Source organism: Amblyraja radiata, chromosome 7, assembly GCF_010909765.2.
Source record: "Amblyraja radiata isolate CabotCenter1 chromosome 7, sAmbRad1.1.pri, whole genome shotgun sequence".
Lineage (NCBI taxonomy): Eukaryota > Metazoa > Chordata > Chondrichthyes > Rajiformes > Rajidae > Amblyraja > Amblyraja radiata.
This window is the reverse complement of record NC_045962.1, coordinates 51,936,586-51,956,873: the sequence shown is the minus strand read 5'-3', so window position 1 is coordinate 51,956,873 and position 20,288 is coordinate 51,936,586. Positions and strand designations below refer to the sequence as shown.

Below are 20,288 nucleotides of genomic sequence, written 5' to 3'. Positions count from 1 at the left end.
ATAATTAAAACTTCTTAAATTGTTTGTCAATGTTTAAAAGTACCGAGGTGGGCATGTGCAGTCACTGGAAGCCAACATGTAGTTAAACATTTAGGAAGGCAAACTGAAAGATGATCTTAATTACAAGACGATTTGATTACAGAGATTTAGCAATATTGAAATTTACCAAGCAGATTGGAAATGTTTGGAGTTCACTACATTAGAGCTGCAAGGCTCAGTCAAGTTCATTGAAAATAGATGCTTGCTTGTTAATAGAATCAAACATTATAGGACTAGTACAAGGAAAAGATGTTGCAGCAAACGAACAATGATGATCGTGATGAATGGTGTTGCAGAATCAAATGGTCTCTTCCTGCTCCTTTTACCCAAAGCACATTGGGCTACCCATAAGATAATATTTACCTTTGTAAAAAAGCACCACAATTTTCTGAAAGGCCTTCATGAACTGAATGTTGTCATAACAATATTCCTGAATCTTCAGCAGCAAAGTCAGCTCCGATTGGCCCTGGGTGGTGAAGGCAGCAAGGAGAGGGCTATATTGCTGAAAATAGAAAGATTAATTATGAGAAATAAACCACAAGATGGATTAGCACATTTTTATTAGGCAAAAATTGATTCCTGTGCAAATTGTAGGCACTGCAATTTGGATTGTCAAAAAGCATTTATAAAGCAGTTTTGAAAACTGTATTGCTTTGGCTAATATTCAGGACATACAAGAGGAATAAACATATCTTGTTCAATGCTTGGCCCCATTTGGATAAGGGAACAAAATATTTAGAAGTTTGCCAATAACTGCCAATACATCAATGACAGCACCTCCACTGACTCCTCTGTCAAGCTTCTCAAGTTGGCGGACGACACGACCCCGATTGGACTGATCCGTGATGGGGAGGAATCTGCCTGCAGACAGGAAGTGACAGCTGGCGTCCTGGTGCCATCGCAACAATCAATGCTCTTAAGACAGTGGAATTGATAGTAGACTTTAGGAGAGCTCCCCCTCCCCTCACCATCAACATCACCAGTCACATCTGTGGAGTCTTTTAAGTTCCTGGGAATCATCATCTCCAAGGACTTTAAATGGGAGGGCCACCATCAAGTCCACAGTCAAAAAGGCACAACAGAGGATGTGCTTCCTGCGGCAGCTGAGGAAGCACAATCTGCCACAGGCAATGATGGTCCAATTCTATACGGCCATCGTAGTCTGTCCTCACCTTCTCCATTATGGTCTGGTTTGGCTCAGCCACCAAGCACGACATCTGGAGGCTGCAGCAAATCGTCCGATCAGCTGAGAACGCTATTAGCTGCAACCTTTCCCCCATTGACGAACTGTACACTGCAAGGGCCAGGAAGCGAGCGGGTAAGATAATCTCTGACCCCTCGCACCCTGGCCACAAACTCTTTGAATCTCTTCCCTCTGGAAGGCGACTCCAGACTGTCAAAGCTGCCACAGCCAGACATAAAAACAGCTTTTTTCCCCACGAGTAGTAGCTCTACTCAATAGCCAAAAATCTCCTTTTGCTCTAGTAATTTAATTCACATGTTTTATCAATTATGTTTTATTATTAATGTTTAATGTTTTGTGTCATTCCTAACTGTCACTGTATGTTAAGTTGTCACAGAATGTGGTGAGTCTGTGGAATTCTCTGCCTCAGGTGGAGGCAGGTTCTCTGGATGCTTTCAAGAGAGAGCTAGATAGGGCTCTTAAAAATAGCAGAGTCAGGGGATATGGGGAGAAAGCAGGAAAGGGGTACTGATTGGGGATGATCAGCCATGATCACATTGAATGGCGGTGCTGGCTCGAAGGGCCGAAAAGGCCTACTCCTGCACCTATTGTCTATTGTCACTTGCGGGCAGAGCACCAAGGCAAATTCCTTGTATGTGAATAGATGGCCAATAAACTTATTCATTCAATAACACTAAACTGGACAACATTGTGAATTGTAGAGTATGCAAAGAGCTTTAGAGTCAACCTAGATTGAATGAGTGGACAGAAGATACAGCACAACAAGGATGAGTGTAAAGACAACAACTTTAGAAGGAAAAAAAACATATCCTTTAAACCGTTACACTGGGAACAGTTTCCGTTCAAGACAATTTGACTATTCCTATACAACACTGAAAGCAAACATGGGCGCAGCAAATAGTTATGGTATGCTGGCCTTCATAGCAAGTCTTATTACAGTTGTACAGGATACAAGTAGAAGGAATTTATTTCCCATTAGCGAGCACATTAAAGACCGATTGATCCGGTAGTATGAAGAGATTAGTGAATACAAACCCACTTGATCAACCCCATTTGATCAAGTATGTTTCAAAGGAATAGAAGTGGGGAGAACATTTCACCTTGTGGAGAACGGAAGATCAGGGTAGGTTGTCACGGAGCAAGAGATTTAAGACCTAGACATGGATAAAGATTCCTTTACCTAGAGGATGGTGACATCTGCCATGGCACAGAATCAGGTCTTAGCCCACCATAGTCTTGCCAGTCAAGTACCAGCCTATACCAATCCCATTTTCCAGCACTCAGCCTATAGCCTTCCATGCCATTGTTCAAAACACCAAGTTTTGAGTGAGTCCCGCCAACCTCCATTTTCTCAGACCAGACAGGGCTATTGTTTAGGGCGAAAAGGGCAAGTTACTAATGACATCCAAAAGTAAATAGATAATATATGCAAAAGCATAAGGAAAGAGTCCTGAAATATAGAATCGGCCATTGTTTATTGAATGGAAAGCAGGCTTGAATGGCCTATGAGCTAAGATAGGTGGGGTTGCGGGTAATGAAGTAGAGTTTCAAAGTCTACAGAGAGATTTATGCCAGTTGGAAGAGTGGGCTGAAAGATGGCAGATGGAGTTTAATGCTGATAAGTGTGAGGTGCTACATCTTGGCAGGACAAATCAAAATAGGACGTACATGGTAAATGGTAGGGAATTGAAGAATGTAGGTGAACAGAGGGATCTGGGAATAACTGTGCACAGTTCCCTGAAAGTGGAATCTCATGTAGATAGAGTGGTAAAGAAAGCTTTTGGTGTGCTGGCCTTTATAAATCAGAGCATTGAGTATAGAAGTTGGGATGTAATGTTAAAATTGTACAAGGCATTGGTGAGGCCAATTCTGGAGTATGGTGTACAATTTTGGTCGCCTAATTATAGGAAGGATGTCAACAAAATAGAGAGAGTACAGAGATTTACTAGAATGTTGCCTGGGTTTCAGCAACTAAGTTACAGAGAAAGGTTGAACAAGTTAGGGCTTTATTCTTTGGAGCGCAGAAGGTTAAGTGGGGACTTGATAGAGGTTTTTAAAATGATGAGAGGGATAGACAGAGTTGACGTGGAAAAGCTTTTCCCACTGAGAGTAGGGAAGATTCAAACAAGGGGACATGACTTGAGAATTAAGGGACTGAAGTTTAGGGGTAACATGAGGGGGAACTTCTTTACTCAGAGAGTGGTAGCTGTGTGGAATGAGCTTCCAGTGAAGGTGGTGGAGGCAGGTTCGTTTTTATCATTTAAAAATATATTGGATAGTTATATGGATGGGAAAGGAATGGATGGTTATGGTCTGAGCGCAGGTATATGGGACTAGGGGAGATTATGTGTTCGGCACGGACTAAAAGGGTCGAGATGGCCTGTTTCCGTGCTGTAATTGTTATATGGTTATATGGTGTTTGTGACTAATTTATGAATTGCGAATTATAAGTTCCCAAAATTCTAGCAGGAAATGAGAAAAATACAAATACTAAACTATAAAGTCTAGCAAATGCCACTACACAAGACAAATATGGTCAGGTGCTTTTCTTGGAAATGCCCACATTGGGCAAAACATCTTGGGATACTGGACATCTGATACATTAGGAAACCAGATGCAGCGACAGAAGTAAAAATTCTCTATCCAATTAGTGGCCAGATCAATTCTTTGATATTGAAAAGGACAAATTAAAAACAGGCACAAAAAAAATGGAAAAGCCAGCATGGACCAAATGAGCTTAATCCACATCATATTAGAATATGGTGGATAAAAACCGTACAATGGACCAATGGAAATCTGTAGGTCATTATCTCTTCTCCAATTTTCATTCCCAAAGTTGTAAAATGGGGTTTTACAAAAACAAGATTGGTCACACAAAGTTACAAAATTCTCAAAATGCAAGCCCCAAACTGTAGCTTCAGCTATTCAAAAAATATACTGTACAATGAATTTCCCAACAGGGTTGTACCTTATGATTAAGTTTAAAATTAGGACAAGCACTACCTGGTTGTTGAAAGAAACCCGAGTTTACCTTTAAGTGCTTAATGGCTTGTTCTGTTAGCAGTTCCTCCTTCTTGTTCCATTCCACTGCACCCATTATACAGTTCCAAACAATAGTGATCATCGTCTGTTCAGAGATGCTGTTTTTCTTCATCTCGTCTTTGGCATATGTGATAATCTAAATTAAATTGATGAAACAATAAATTTTCTTCACATCCTTCAAATGATCATTTTTACATCAGACTTTCCACACAATTTTTAAGTAATTCACGATGTTACAAAAGACTGGCAAAGCAAACATTTGTCACTCAATATATCCTAATTGAGAGGCCAGATCATTTCAATGGGGAATTTAAGAAATCAATCTAATTGCTGAGTCACACATGGTGAGAACAGATTGTCTTTAAAATGATCCCAAAGCATAAAATTTGAAGAGTGGGGAGAAAACCGTAATAGTAAAAAAAGATGCTCAAAGGTTGGCACTGTCATAGTGGGCTAAAAGGCCCAGTTGAAGGTCAGTTTATTGTCACATGTACCACTAAGGCATCGTGAAATTCGATTTACCATATAGTCATAAGCAACAAGACGCACAACTACATAAAACTTAACATAAACATCCACCACAGCGGATTCCCCACATTCCTCACTGTGATGGAAGGCAATAGAGTCCTTCTTCCTCTTTATTCTCCCGTGGTCAGGGCAGTCGACCCATCCACAGTCAGGCCGATCGAAGCACCCGTGTCGGAAGCTCCTGCGGCTTGGAGCTCCTGAAGTCGCTCTAACCAGGGACCAAGAGTGTTAAAGTCCACAGGCTCCCAGTCTACAGCAGAGGCCGCCAACTCCTCAATGTTAGGCCGGAGTGCAGAGATACGATAGGGGGGGAGGGGAGAGAAAAACCCCCCAAAAAAACGCATCTCTGTCGAGGTAAGAGATGGAAAAATGCTTCTTCCCCCCCCCCCCACATAAAAACAAGCCAAAGAACAGTAAAACATACATTTAACACATGCACAATCACATACACTTGATCTGGACATTATATATAGTTTGTATTTTTAAAACAGCATTGCATCTTTTCTAGCTTCAGAAATGTTGTCAGATTAAAGCATATTTTAATGCACAAGCTCCTTGAAAACTTTAAAAGGTTGTCAGATTTAGTTGGTTTTTTTTAATGCAAGAGAACATATCTTTAAGCCAGCAAGCAGATGCTAAATATTTACTTCAAATCTTGAAATTAACAAACTTAAATCATTTAAAATTGAAAACTGCAGCATTAAATGTATCAATTAAAACAGATAATCTTTAGAAATGTCCCACAACTAATTAGTTTTAGATTTAATATTACCTCTTTGAGTGGATCACCACGGGCCATTTGATCTTGGAGCTCCTTTTGCAGCTCCTTTCGTGCACCAAGAGACTGCTGGTTACGGACAAAATCCGCAAGCTCCTTCAAACCAGCTTCGGTAAAATACTTAACAAAGTGATCATAACTTTGTTTGTTAGCTGGGAATAATTCCTGCAGACAAAAAGGAATGCCTATTGTAACCAATGCCTCACATAATGCATTTTGATTAAAAGCAAGCTGTACATGATGCAAAATGTTTTAAATAATTTTATATCAATCTATGTACAACTTCAAGACAAAACTGTAATGAGCAAACAATCCCATTGAAAGAACTAGAAACTGGATTATGTTGAGGCAGCGTGGTGTGGATGGAGGGTGAAGATTGGAGTGTAGTTGGAGGTTGGTTTGCGTGATCGTCTGCAATTTATTGCAACTCTCTGCAATTTATTGCGGTCTTGGGTAGAGCCGTTCCCAAACCATGCTGTGATGCATTTTGACAAAATGCTTTCTACAGTGCATCTGCAGAAGTCAGTGAGGGTAGTTGGGTACATAAAGTCATAAGGAATAGGAGTAGAATCAGGCCATTCGGCCCATCAAGTCATTCAATAATGGCTGATCAATCTCTCCCTCCTAACCCCATTCTCCTGCCTCCTCCCCATAGCATGTCACCTGTACTGATCAAGTATCTATCTATCTCTGCCGTAAAAATATCCACCGACATGGCCTCTACAGCCTTCTGTGGCAAAGAATTCCAGTCACCACCCTCTGACTAAAGAAATCTCTCCTCATCTCCTTCCTAAAAGAACATCCTTTAATTCTGAGACAATGACCTCTTGTTCTAGACTCACCCACTAATGGAAACATCCTCTCCACATGCCAAACTTCCTAAGCCTTCTAAGGAAGTAGAGGTGTTGGTGTCCTTTCTTGGCCATGGCTTATCTGTGGCAAGTCCAGGACAAATTGCTGGTGATATTTATTCCCAAGAACATGAACAAGAACGGTGTGTACACGGCTGCACTTCCTGAAGTCAATCACAATCACCTTTGTCATGCTGACATTGAGGGAGAGGTTGCTGTCTTAGCATCCAGTGGGGAAGGTTCTCAATGTCCTTCCTGGCCTCCATCACGTCGTTATTTGAAATCAGGCCCACTATGATGGTGTTGTCTGTGAACTTGTAAATTGAGCTGGATTGGTATTTAGCTGTGCAGTCATGAGTATAGTAGGGAGCTGAGGGCACAGCTTTGAACAAGTCTATAAAAACATGAGATTTCAAAAATTCTGGAATTGTTAAAAACAAAGCTAGAAATCCTGCTTGATCTGCTGAGCATTTGCAACATCCATTTCAGGATTTCAGCGCTTGCTGCAATTTGCTTGTGAAATTCTGTACATAACTTCCACAAATAAAGGCTTACCAATGAGTTATAAACATGATGATTCATTCTTTTTTCCTTAAAGACTCACCAGCAATCTATTGTCCATGTTGACCTTACGAAGGCCTCCAGCAACTGCATTAATGTCTTTCTCAGTTATCCAGGATTTGAATAGTTTAACAGCAAATGCTGCCGAAACACCTGGAACAAAAACAGTATGCAAGATTAAAGCAGATTGATTCTCCCTATTTAGGCATGATACAGGAACACACAGCAGTTACTTGCACTAAAGATATGTACCGTTCATCAAAAGTGTATTATTAACTGTAAATTTCTCCTCAACCCAAATCTTTATTTTAATACTGACCTACCCCTGTTTACTAATACCCAATTTAGGCACAGCCCAAACATTAAAAAAAAGTGTTTGGGGAGATCACGATAGATTTGTCAGCTGCTGCAAGGTTGCTAGCCCCTTTCTATCTTAGAGGAACTGTTTACAGCATTATCTAAATGGTTGAGTTAAATGCCCTTGTTAACTAAACATTGCTCTTGATCAGCCCATGTTTTTGTATAAATATATTACCAGACAGGTATATTTCTGACTTGTGAACTGTTCATCTTATAATAATAATAATAATAATAAATTTTATTTATGGGCGCCTTTCAAGAGTCTCAAGGACAACTTACAAAAATTTAGCAGGTAGAGGAAAAACATGCAAGGGGAATGAAATAAATAGTAGAGACATGACTAGTACACAAAGTAAAGACAGAATTCAATACAAAACACAATATGAGGCAATTAATGCACAGATGAAAAGGGAGGGGGACGTGGGGCTAAGGATAGGCAGAGGTGAAGAGATGGGTCTTGAGGCGGGACTGGAAGATGGTGAGGGACACGGAATTGCGGATCAGTTGGGGGAGGGAGTTCCAGAGCCTGGGAGCTGCCCTGGAGAAGGCTCTGTCTTCAAAACTGCGGAGGTTGGACTTGTGGATGGAGAGGAGACCAGCTGATGTGGATCTGAGGGACCGTGAGGGTTGGTAGGGGGGGAGGAGGTCAGTGAGGTATGGGGGGGGGGGGGGGGGGCAGATGGTGGACGGCTTTGTAGGTAAGGATCAGGATTTTGTAGTTGATCCGGTGGGAGATGGGAAGCCAGTGAAGTTGTTTGAGGAATGGAGTGATGTGATGCCAGGATTTGGTGTGGGTGATGAGTCGGGCGGCTGCGTTCTGGACCAGTTGGAGTCGGTTGATGTAGGTGGAGCTGATGCCAAAGAGAAGTGAGTTGCAATAGTCCAGTCGGGAGGAATTGAAGGCATGGACGAGTCTTTCAGCAGCGGGAGGTGTGAGAGAGGGTCCGAGTTTGGCGATGTTGCGGAGATGAAAGAAGGAGGTTTTAATGACATGGCGGATGTGAGGCTCAAGGATCACGCCAAGGTTGCGGGGCTGGGGAGATGGGGAGACAGTGGTGCCGTCGATGGTGAGAGTGGGGTTATTGATTTTGCTGAGTGTGGCTTTGGAGCCTATGAGGAGGAATTCTGTCTTATCGCTGTTGAGTTTGAGGAAATTATGTTGCATCCAGGTTTTTATAGCTGACAAACAGGAGTTGATATGGGAGAGGGGTGGTGGTGCCGAGGTAGATCTGGGTGTCGTCAGCGTAACGGTGGAAGTCCAGGTTGAAGTGGCGGAGTATCTGACCAAGGGGGAGGATGTAGATGATGAAGAGGAGGGGGCCGAGTACGGAGCCTTGGGGAACGCCTTGAGTGACTGTGGCTGGAGCAGAGGTGTGGTTGTGGAGAGAGATGAAGTGGGATCTGTTGGAAAGGTAGGAACGGAGCCAGCTGAGTGCAGAGCCTTCAATGCCGAGGTCTTTGAGTCTGGTGAGCAGGATGTTATGGTTCACTGTATCGAAGGCTGCGCTCAGGTCGAGGAGGATGAGGATGTTGAGGGAACCAGTGTCAGCAGAGGTGAGGAGGTTGTTGAGGACTTTGAGGAGAGCAGTTTCTGTGCTATGGAGGGGGCGAAAGCCAGATTGGAGGGGTTCAAGTAGGTTATACGCAAGGAGGTGGGAATGAAGTTGCGACGCGACGATACGCTCCAGGGTTTTTGAAAGAAAGGGGAGGTTTGAGATTGGGCGGTAGTTAATGAGAGAGGAGGGATCAAGACCAGGTTTCTTTAAGATTGGTGTAACAGCAGCAGTTTTGAAAGCGGAAGGGACAATTCCTTGGGACAATGAGGAGTTGAAGAGATTAGTGAGGTAGGGGCAGAGAACGGGGAGGCAGTACTTCAGCAGGGGAGTGGGGAGAGGGTCGAGGGAGCAGGTAGTGGGTTTGCAAGAGCTGATGAGTTTGGAGATTTCAATAGGGGTGACCAGGTCAAACTGGGAGAGGAAGCAGTGTGGAGGAGGGGTAAGGAGGTCAGTGGAGATGTTGAAAGGAGGGCCCTTGGTAGGTGGTGGAGTAGATGCTGGGGAGTCAGGTACAGGGGATAAAGATTGATAGATGGTGCTGATTTTATCAGTGAAAAAGTGGAGGAATGAGTTGCAGAGATCCGGAGTAGAGGTAGGGAGAGTGTTGGCTCGAGGCTTGAGGAGGTTGCCCACTGTGGAGAAGAGGGTTCTGTGGTTTAGGCAGGGATCGGTGAATATGGAGGCGAGGTAGGCAGATTTTGCAGCAATGAGGGCATCTTTGTAGTCAGTGAGGTGGAGTTTGTAAGCTTCAAGGTGGACTGTGAGAGATGATTTCTTTGTGAGTCGTTCAAGTCGGCGACCAGTCTGTTTCAGTTCACGAAGTGCAGGTGTGTACCAGGGTGAAGATGTGTTGAAAGTTACGGTTCTTGTTTTGAGGGGGGCCATAGTGTTAAGGGAGGTAGACAAGGTGGAGTTGAGATGGTTTGTGAGCGGACGGAAGTTCAGAGTGTTGTCAAGGATTAGTTCATGGAGGGCAAGGGCTTTGTTGTTGAGCGACCTGGTGTTGAGGAGGGCAAAGTTGGCATTATGAGAGGGTGGAGGGATGGGGGCAGGCTGGAGAGATCTGAGGTTGTCCCAGTTGACATTGCGTGCGGTCAGCTGGGATGGGGGGTGACGCGGGGGCAGAGCGTGGTAGTGAGCAGATGGATGGAATGGAATGACCGTGGTTGAAGCAAACAAGCCTGCGCCGAGAGCCTCTGTGGATGAAACGGGGTCGACGCAGAAGTCCAAGCTGTTTAACGACCTGGATGCAGGATGGGATGTGGTTGTTGAAGAAACCAGTCATCTGCAGAGTTGAGTATTTGAGCATGATGGTGTGGGTGCAGAGAGGTGTCCAGCGGTGCAGGTGCAGGTGGAGAGAGTATCCAGCGGTGAGGGAGCAGAGAGGTTGTCCAGCAGAGCGGGTGCAGCGAGGTGTCGAGCAGTGAGGGAGCAAAGAGGTTGACCAGCAGTGCAGATGCAGCGAGGTGTCCAGCAATTGAGGGAGCAGATAGGTTGTCCAGCAGAGCAGGTGTAGAGGTAGTCCAGTGATGAGGGTGCAGAGAGTATCCAGCAGTACAGGTGCAGAGAGGTTGTCCAGCAGTGCAGGTGTAGAGGGGTTGTCCAGCGGTGCGAGTGCAGAGAGGATCCAGCTCCCTCACTGGTGCAGGGAGGTGTCCAGCGTCAATGGTGCACAGGCACAGGAGGTGCCCAGCGTCCAGCATCGATGGTGCACAGGCACAGGTGTCCAGCGTCGGTGGTGCACAGGCACAGGCAGGGAACAGACAGGCAGGTAGGTAACAGACAGTGGGGGTGGGAAACAGCGGGCGGAGAAGCGGCGAACAGTCAACGCCAGCGTCCTCTCCGGGCAGCGTGCAGGGATTCTAGCGGTTCTGGCGGCTAGCAGTATAGGCCGCAGGGGGACGATCGTTCAACGGCCGATCTTATGTTCTCCGAAGCAGAACTGTTACAATCTGAAAAGACCTGTAATTCCAACAACTACCAAAAGTGGCAATGTCACATGCCTGCATTACAATTTATTGAACTAAAATTATTTGAAATGTAATTACGAAAATGAACATTCTGCAGTCTGGTTGAAAGTATTCCAATATTACCTGAAAGACCACCAATCCAAAAAAATATGCAAGCTTTCAATCAGAGCACAATGAAAGTGAACTGTTACACTTGGCTATAAGCCCCCCCAAATACCTTTGTCAAACAGCTGCAATGTTACGAGATCTTGATGAAGCTGAATTTTAGTTAAAATATAAAAAGATATTAAATAGGTTTCTGGGCTAGCTTATAGCTTATATTTAGTGTCAAATTAGGCTTGCCTCAGGTTGCAGTGTGTGGGATAATAAACACCATAGCATTGTCTCCCAAGGGACAAGCAGAGAGAAAGAGCTAGTCACATCTTTGAAGTAAGATGCCATAAACCAAATGGCCAATGTTTATGAGGGACCAAATGACAGCGAGAAAGCAGCGAAAGATCTAGGGTGATCTCTGGGAAGATAAAATGGCATTATCCAAATAGCCAATGTTTATGAAGGACGAGAGAGGAACAGGGAAGTGGAAAGATAAAATGTCGTAAACCAAATGGCCAATGTTATCTTGTAACATGTAAACAAAAGGCCTTTGATGTGATGCATTCTGTGGAAACCTTTCCCTGTACCTCTGACCATGACTAATGTCTGAAATGTGCTAAGGGGACAAAAAAACCCTATTTAAGGCAATGTAATTCTGTTGTTCAGAGAGGTGAACGGAGGATGGTCAAGTGTCTGTAATGGTTACTTGACTGGAGTTCTCCCTCCCTTCCATCGGCCGATGTTAAGTAAAGTTTTGAACTGGTCTACCAAACAGTTTGTGTGTTGTCTGTTTATTAAGAAGCGAACCTGGTTTACTAGTTAAGAAAGTAGCTTTTTCATTGGCGTAGTTATGCAGGCCTCGCTGGGACCACATCAACAGCTGACTGTGCAAGAGGTTGCAGAGGTTGCCGGGATTGGAAGGGAGATAACTGAGCTCTATCGGCCCCCTTGTAAGACCGACTCCCTAGAAACTCCCGGGAACATTTGTGATCCTTCATCAGATATTGAATTGGTTCCCTGCCGAGGTTCTTAGAAACAGACAAAGGTAAGACCAGTTGGGCTTTATATGTTTTTTTTAAGAAGGGATTGTGTATGTATTTTTAAGACAGAATTGTGTATGTATTTTTGAGAAGGGATTGTGTATGTATTTTTAAGACAGAATTGTGCATGTATTTTTAAGAAGGGCTTGTGTATATTTTTAAGAAGGACTTGAGCGGTTTCTCTTTCTATCTCTCTTTGTTTTCTCTTTTTTATCTCTCTCTACTAAGGGCTCATCGGCCTCATTGAGACATCCGTGATTTGTCGGGTTGAGATACGGGGGGTGAGGTGTTGTATATTAAGGTTAAAACGTCTGCCAGGTTGAGACACCTGGGGCTTATTTTAAGGGACAAGAAGTCTGCCAGGTTGAGAAACAGGGGTCTTGGTTATCGAGTTGGCCTCGTTGAGACACTTGGGTCGTATATTAAAGGGTTAAAAAGTCAGCCAAATTGAGAAACTGGGGTCTCGAGTAGCGAGTCGGCCTGGTTGATATATTTGGAACAATTAGTCAGCCAAATTGAGAAACTGGGGTCTCATTAGCGGGTCGGCCTGGTTGATATATTTGGAACGATTCGGAATTAAGAAGTCTGTTTTCTCTTTCTTTTTCTCTTTCTTTCTATCTATCTATGGGGAATGCTCTGGATAACAGTCCAACATATGTGTTATTTGAATCCTAGGTATAATAAGAAATTTAGAATGTTAAGTTACAAGTTGACCAAACGGTTAGGGGATGAAGCCTGGCCAGTAGGGGGAACATGGAATGTAGAGACATTTATATGGGAAAGGAAGGCGGGAAAGAAATGGAAGAAAGGAATTAAAACATGGGAAACAGAAGCAGTGAAGAAGCATGAGGAGAGTATAGAGTTCGAAGTTAGATGGATGCTGTATGTAAGAAGGGGATAGAGTTAAGAAACAAGGATAGCACTCGGAAAGGATGGAATGTATTGCAACTAGAATGCCAGTGGGCAGAGGAACAAGAGGAAATAATTAAAAGACAGACAGGAGGTGAGAAACAGGTGATGGTTAGTAAAAAATAAACCCAGTACTGGTAAATCCTCTGGAGGAGACTTCATGTCTGGCACGACGACCCTATTTGGTAATGAAGATGAGGAGTTAGATAATCTTGGGAGATGTCCACCTATGCCCTACCAGTAGCAATGGCATCTTTACCTGGGACAGTTCCGTCAGTAACATCCCTATACCTTGAAGTTCTGACCTTACAAAGCTCCCCAGGATTGGGAGCACGGGAATGCCTTTCTGTGCGTAATTTGTTTAACGCATTGATGCTACCAGAACAGCTGGTCATTGTTAAATGTACTGCACACACTGGTGCTGGGGACCCTATAGCAAAAGGCAATGAGTTGCTGATAATGTATCCAAACAGGCAGCCTGTACATCCAAATGCGGAGTGACAGCACATAAACAGACGCTAGCAAATAGAACGGTCCTGCCAAACATGAAGGAGGTATGTACATTACAGAGGGACGCCTCTTATATATAAAAATAACTATGGAAACAAGAGGGCTGTGCCATTGATACAGCACACCCCGCTTGGACAAGTTGGTGTATTCGATACATTTTTACCCGTCTTACCCATGCTGGTAAGGAGGGAATGATAGGATAACAAAGGAAACGTGGTGGCAGGCCTCTGAATGTAAAATTTGCCAACAAAGTAATCCAGGCAAATCAATTAAGGTACCCTCAGGGGTGAAGCCAATGCCATCACGATCGTTTGAATGCATACAGATTGATTTTATTGAAATACCAAGGGCCCAGTGTTATAAATATTGCTTAGTGATTTTAGATTTATTTAGCAGGTGGAGTGAAGCTCTACCAACCACTAATAATACTGCTGAAACTATGGTAACATTGTTGTTAAGAGAAGTTATTCCCAGGTTTGGCCTACCTAATGTCATAAGCTCAGACAATGGTCCTCATTTTAACCACTATTAATAAGGAAAAATGTGAACATTTTAATATTCGACTGCAATTTCACTGTGTACACCACCCACAGGCATCTGGGATGGTGGAAAGAGTCAATGAGGATTGCAAAACAAAATTACCCTGGAGGTAAATCCTTTTTCTGACAGGCAACTATGTTATAAAAAAAATTGGGGATGAAGGGAAATTTGATGGAGAAATGAGGAAAGAGCTAGGGAGACTGAAAAGTCAAGGGGAGTCTGACTAATCATGATCTGGATCAATGTCCAATTAGGGTTAGGTAACCAGGATTTTGGTAAACAGAAGTCTTGTCAGAAAAAGGGAAAGTAAATTACAAAGAGATGTGTTTGAAGATGAAATATTATATACTGCTGGTAAAACAATGTTTTTGTATATATACTGCTGGTAAAACAATGTTTTTGTATATGTACTGCTTGTAAAACAATGTTTTTTATGTGGAATGTGTGAAATTCGAAGCAATGAGCAAAGTTGTGTGTCGCTTTAAGAAGTTTGTCCTTTAAAATGCAAATGGGACAGGCAGTTTATGGTGTGCTCCGTTAAGAAACAGGCATGAATGGGGGGCGGAGCTATACTCGAATGATAAAATGTGTTGGTTGATTATAAATCTTTTGAACCAAGTTTAAAAAAGACTCATCCCGATTAAAGTGTTAAATGAGATTGGAAATGTCAAAATTACAGAGAAAAAGAAAATGTATTATTGATTACTGATTCTGAGTGAGTTCTTTTGGGAAAGATTGTTTTGAGATGATAACAGAGGTTGTCTTTTAAAATGCAAATGAAGCAAGATTACTGTTTTCAAGCAAACAAAAAGATGTTGAAGCATGTGCTGTGTGAGGGAAATTAGGTAGATGAAAAATTGTCTTATGACTTACAAAAGGGGGTTTGAGGGAAGTAGATTGGGGAAGAGAACATATTTGGAGAATTGAATATTTAGGTGGGGAGAGCCTCTTCGGATATAATCGGATTAAAGAATAAGTTCACAGGGAAGTGTTAGGAAGGATCAAATGCTGGAGGATCAAATGTAGACAAAAGTGCTGGAGAAACTCAGCTGGGAACAAGATACATTTTATTGATACAGGAAAAGCTGCTGTGTCCACCCCCTGGAGAGTGGGGGGAAGCCACCTACAGGCCCTGGGCAATTAACTAATTATGTATGGACGGCAATTAACCCATGTCTTGCCAGATCTACATTCCCAGGTTGGAGGAGTTTTTGCTGGAAACCAGTGACCAAGGCCATAAAAGCTATACGATGATGGTGCTGGGACAAGAAAAAATTGAGACTGTGTTGAAAAGAACAACCAAGTGTTGCTAACAACATGAACTGCTGTAAAGATTGAAGATCATCGTCGCTGGATACATTTGATTGACTGTGAACAGTTTGTGGAAACAAGGACTATGGGCTATTGATGCACCCTTTATTCTGGGGTGGCCCAGCCCACATGGACTGAACTTTCTTCAGAATGGCAAGCTTGCAGACTAACCCACATTTAAAGGATGGTACACACCTCCTTTTAAACAAGATTGAAGTCAAACATGACAAGCGCAGCAAAGATACCCTGACTACAGGCTCGAAGGGCCGAATGGCCTACTCCTGCACCTAATTTCTATGTTACAGACAGTAAGAGGTCTGCAAAGGCCAGTTAAATCTACCTGTTTTTGCCACAACCAAGGCACTGGTGTATTTTTAGGAAACAGTATATTTGTGACAGGCATTGTTATGTTGCAAATGCAGTGCCACACAAGAGAAGCATGAACCAGTTACACCAGCACACGGGGAATTCCAAGCGAAGCCGAATAAAGGCTGAGCAATTTTTATGATCCTTTTCCTGTCCTATGGTAGTATCTTAGTGTCACGTTCGGGGGAGGTTGGTGGCCATTTAAAATGTTTGGAGGGACTTGTGGAACGATTGTCCACTATGAAATGATTGTGTTACTAGTGTACTATTAATTTGTCTGATGAGTCTTTCGTATGTACTCAGCAAGGACTGTAGTTGTTATCAAAAATTTGATAAAAGGATGGAATGATGAAGCTGAATTTTAGTTAAAATATAAAAAGATATTAAATAGGTTTCTGGGCTAGCTTATAGCTTATATTTAGTGTCAAATTAGGCTTGCCTCAGGTTGCAGTGTGTGGGATAATAAACACCATAGCATTGTCTCCCAAGGGACAAGCAGAGAGAAAGAGCTAGTCACATCTTTGAAGTAAGATGCCATAAACCAAATGGCCAATGTTTATGAGGGACCAAATGACAGCGAGAAAGCAGCGAAAGATCTAGGGTGATCTCTGGGAAGATAAAATGGCATTATCCAAATAGCCAATGTTTATGAAGGACGAGAGAGGAACAGGGAAGTGGAAAGATAAAATGTCGTAAACCAAATGGCCAATGTTATCTTCTAACATGTAAACAAAAGGCCTTTGATGTGATGCATTCTGTGGAAACCTTTCCCTGTACCTCTGACCATGACTAATGTCTGAAATGTGCTAAGGGGACAAAAAAACCCTATTTAAGGCAATGTAATTCTGTTGTTCAGAGAGGTGAACGGAGGATGGTCAAGTGTCTGTAATGGTTACTTGACTGGAGTTCTCCCTCCCTTCCATCGGCCGATGTTAAGTAAAGTTTTGAACTGGTCTACCAAACAGTTTGTGTGTTGTCTGTTTATTAAGAAGCGAACCTGGTTTAGTAGTTAAGAAAGTAGCTTTTTCAATCTGTGCTCCTCAAAATCTAGAAGTTCAAATGGCTGTGACTGAACTGCAAAGCACTGGGATTTCTTTAAAGTTCAGTTCAAAGTGCCCTTGAAAACCGAGGGATTTTGTACTAGTATTATTCATCAACAATTCAGGGAGATATCTCGAGGTCGACACAAACAATTCGTATTGCTTTGTACAGAAAATTTAACAACCAAGAACATAACATTAAAATTTACCTTCCTTAACCAAATTCTCATTAAAGAGACTGCTCAAAATAGTGGACGATAACGTTCCATTGCTTAGCAAAATCCCAGTCAGCATTGCTAGCTTGGTTCGTTCAGATTCTGAGAAACCTTTCAGGAATAGCAGCAGCTGAAATAAGCCACACGTGTGAATTAGTCTCATTTGCATTCATGGCAGGTGTAGAATGCTGGAAACTGAAAATAAAAGTTGATTTGTACACAAGTTCCAACTGGTTCAGTTTTTAAAGGTTTCTTATTCTGCTCATGGTACAATCATACAATACATTTGCCAGTTAGAAACAGTTCACATTAACTCATTCCCAATTCCACTGCTCAAAATGGTTACTCTGGTGTGAAGTAGCCAGTTTATGATTTTATAAACACACCCAATGTTGCTGACAAGGTTTGCAAAGTAAATAATTCAACTCAATCAAGATATCTGGAGATAATAATCAGCTCAAAAGTGTTTGATTTGGATTGGTTTGCAATTGATGTCACAGGGGAGTTAATAAATTCATTTTGGAGATAGTGATCACATCTTAATTTTTTTAAATTGTTTTGAATAGGGACAGGTCTGGATGTTGGGGGAAGGTACTTAATTGCGGCAAGGCAGATTACAATGTCATTAGACAGGAGTTGAGAGTAGATTAAGAGCAGTTATTGGACAAAACCACTGTTGACACGTGGGAGTCTTTTGAAGGCCAATTGATCAAAGTGCAGGATCAGCATTTTCCAACAACGATGAAAGATAAGGACAGCAAAGTAAAGGAACAGTGGATGAAGGAGATTGTAAACTTGGTCAGGTTGGATAAACATGGATAGTTTTCTCTGGGAATGAAACAATAGAAGTATATAAAATTGAGGCATAGATCAGGTCAGAACCTTTTCCCCAGGGTGGAAATGTCCTACACTAGAGAGCATTGCTGTAATGCAAGAGGGAGGAGTTTAATGGATAGGAAGGAACCGAGATGCTGGTTTACACCGAACATACTCAAAATGCTGGAGTAACTCAGCGGGACAGGCTGCATCTCTGGATAGAAGGAATGGGGGACATTTCGGATCGAGACACTTCTGTAGATGTGTGGAGCAAGTTATTTTTAGAGAGTGGTGGGGGCCTGGAACGCATTGTCAGGAGCGCTTGAGACAGACAGGACTGTGGCATTTAAGAGGCTTTTTGATAGGCACATGAAATTAGGGAATAGAGGGATATGGATCAGGCACAGGCAGATTCATAGCGATTTGAGTATTGGAGCATGGTGGTCCTACTGCAGGGCCCTAGTGCGAACACACCTGGGGTATTGTGTGCAGTTTTGGTCTTCTAATTTGAGGAAGGACATTCTTGCTATTGAGGGAATGCAGTGTAGGTTCACCAAGTTAATTCCCAGGATGGTGGGACTGACATATGATGAACTAATGGATTGGCTGGGCTTATATTCACTGGAATTTAGAAGGATGAGAAGGGATCGTAGAAACATGTAAAATTCTTTCGGGTTTGGACAGGCTAGATGCAGGAACCATGTTCCCCATGTTGGGGGAATCCAGAACCAGGGGTCAGTTTAAGAATAAGGGGTAGGCCATTTAGAACTAAGATGAACAAAAACTTCACCCACAGAGTTGTGATTCTGTGGAATTCTCTGCCACAGAAGGCCATGGAGGCCAATTCACTGGATGTTTGCAAGAGAGTTAAATATAGCTCTAGGGCTAATGGAATCAAGGGATATGAGGAGAAAGCAGGAATGGGGTAGTGATTTTGGATGATCAGCCATGATCATATTGAATGGCAGTGCTGGCTCAAAGGGCCGAATGACCTTCTCCTGCACCTATTTATCTATGTTTTTATGAGATCAGCTTAACTTGGCATCATGTTCAGCACAAACATTGTGGGTTGAAGGGCCTGCTCCTGCACTGTACTGTTATGTGTTTAATAAATTGGGGAGAGGGGCAAGACAGAACAGGTAGGAAAATGAAGTCAGTAAAATTAGCCATGTTCTTGAATGTTGGAACATGCACATGGGGCAGTTATAATTCATTCTTGTTGTGAAACTGAATTATATTACCAATAACAATAAAGAAGCATTTGAAGCAGCCAAGAGTTATTTCAATCAATTCAAACCTTCTTTATCTCATCTTCAAATCCTCTCTCCAGGTACTTGTAACGCCTGATCAGCTTATTGAACACCTGTCAAGCAAAGAAAAAGTAAAAAAAAGTTGAAGTAGAAAATGTCAGAAACATTGTTTTTACACCCATTAGGCAAACAATGTTTTACAAAGTTTGATGAGTGATAGCTAATATTCAATATTTGCAAGCACAAGGAATCCTTCAAATGCATTTTCTCCAGCCAAAGCAACCAAATTAAAAAATGCATGCAATGGAATAACACGTTGGGGTGCTGCTATTGAAAGCCATTTCAAAATAATAACCAAATAACCACGAAGAGTACATACAGAAAGGTACTGCAAATGTGGTTTATAAGAAAGATAAAGTGCTGGAGTAACTCAGCAGGTCAGGCAACATCTCTGGAGAAAAGGGATGGGTGATGTTTCGGGTCTGTGCCAGAGAAGGGTCCTGACCTGAAACAGCATCCATCAATTTTCTCCAGAGTTGTCGCATGATCTGTTGAGTTACTCTAACACTATCATCAGAACACATGCGCTACTTCAACATCATAACCAGAATTTCTAAAATCAATGGCTTCATTATATACAAGCAACCAAAATTGCCCACAAACCCATCTCTCAATAATTAACATTGACATAAAAGTGCAGCCAATTAGAGCACAAAAAAGCCAACATCTACTCTTATTCTGTTGTCCAATACCAACACGTGCAAATGTACAAAAAAAAAAACACAGGAACACTATTACATTGCCATCAACTTTAAAAATAGCAAACAGGCCAATAAACTGAATAAAGCATATTTTAAAGTAGTGACAAATTGTTAAAGCAAACAATTCTAATATGGCTATCCAATCAGGCATTCAAAACAAAACCTAAAAATAAAGATTTTGTAGAATAGTACCAGAGCCAGAAGGAAGCAGAACTACATTTAGTAAGTACTTCAAGTAGCCCTTGATTTCCCTTCTCCAGCATTTGTGTCTATCTTATATTTAGTAAGAGTTTAGTAAAAGTTGAATGGAAACACGGGAAAAGGGGCAATGCGTGGAAAAATTCAATCGATTATATTCAATATGTAACTGGAAAACGTGAACCCACATTCAACTGCAAAAGTATGATGCAACAGGCATTTAAAATTCAAACAAAAAATATTAATTTTAAGATTAAAATCCACTTATTTACAGACACTGATCAGAGTATTTCCACATTTATTTTCTTTATCATATGTTTTATAGTCCTATTACAGTAAGTGTTTAGACT

The 20,288-nt window shown here is 42.2% G+C and overlaps 1 protein-coding gene across 1 annotated transcript in view; it reads right to left on the bottom strand.

Annotated features, from left to right (window-relative positions):
* The window catches only part of bzw1 (basic leucine zipper and W2 domains 1), a 46,782-nt gene that overhangs the window by 6,635 nt on the left and 19,859 nt on the right, over positions 1–20,288 (bottom strand). Inside the window, exons 5-10 of the mRNA XM_033024517.1 lie at positions 19,027–19,092; positions 16,908–17,043; positions 7,047–7,156; positions 5,586–5,756; positions 4,275–4,421; positions 403–541 (exon numbers count right to left, since the gene is read on the bottom strand). Of these exons, the coding sequence (XP_032880408.1) occupies positions 403–541; positions 4,275–4,421; positions 5,586–5,756; positions 7,047–7,156; positions 16,908–17,043; positions 19,027–19,092 (769 nt within the window). The remainder of the gene's footprint in view (positions 1–402; positions 542–4,274; positions 4,422–5,585; positions 5,757–7,046; positions 7,157–16,907; positions 17,044–19,026; positions 19,093–20,288) is intronic.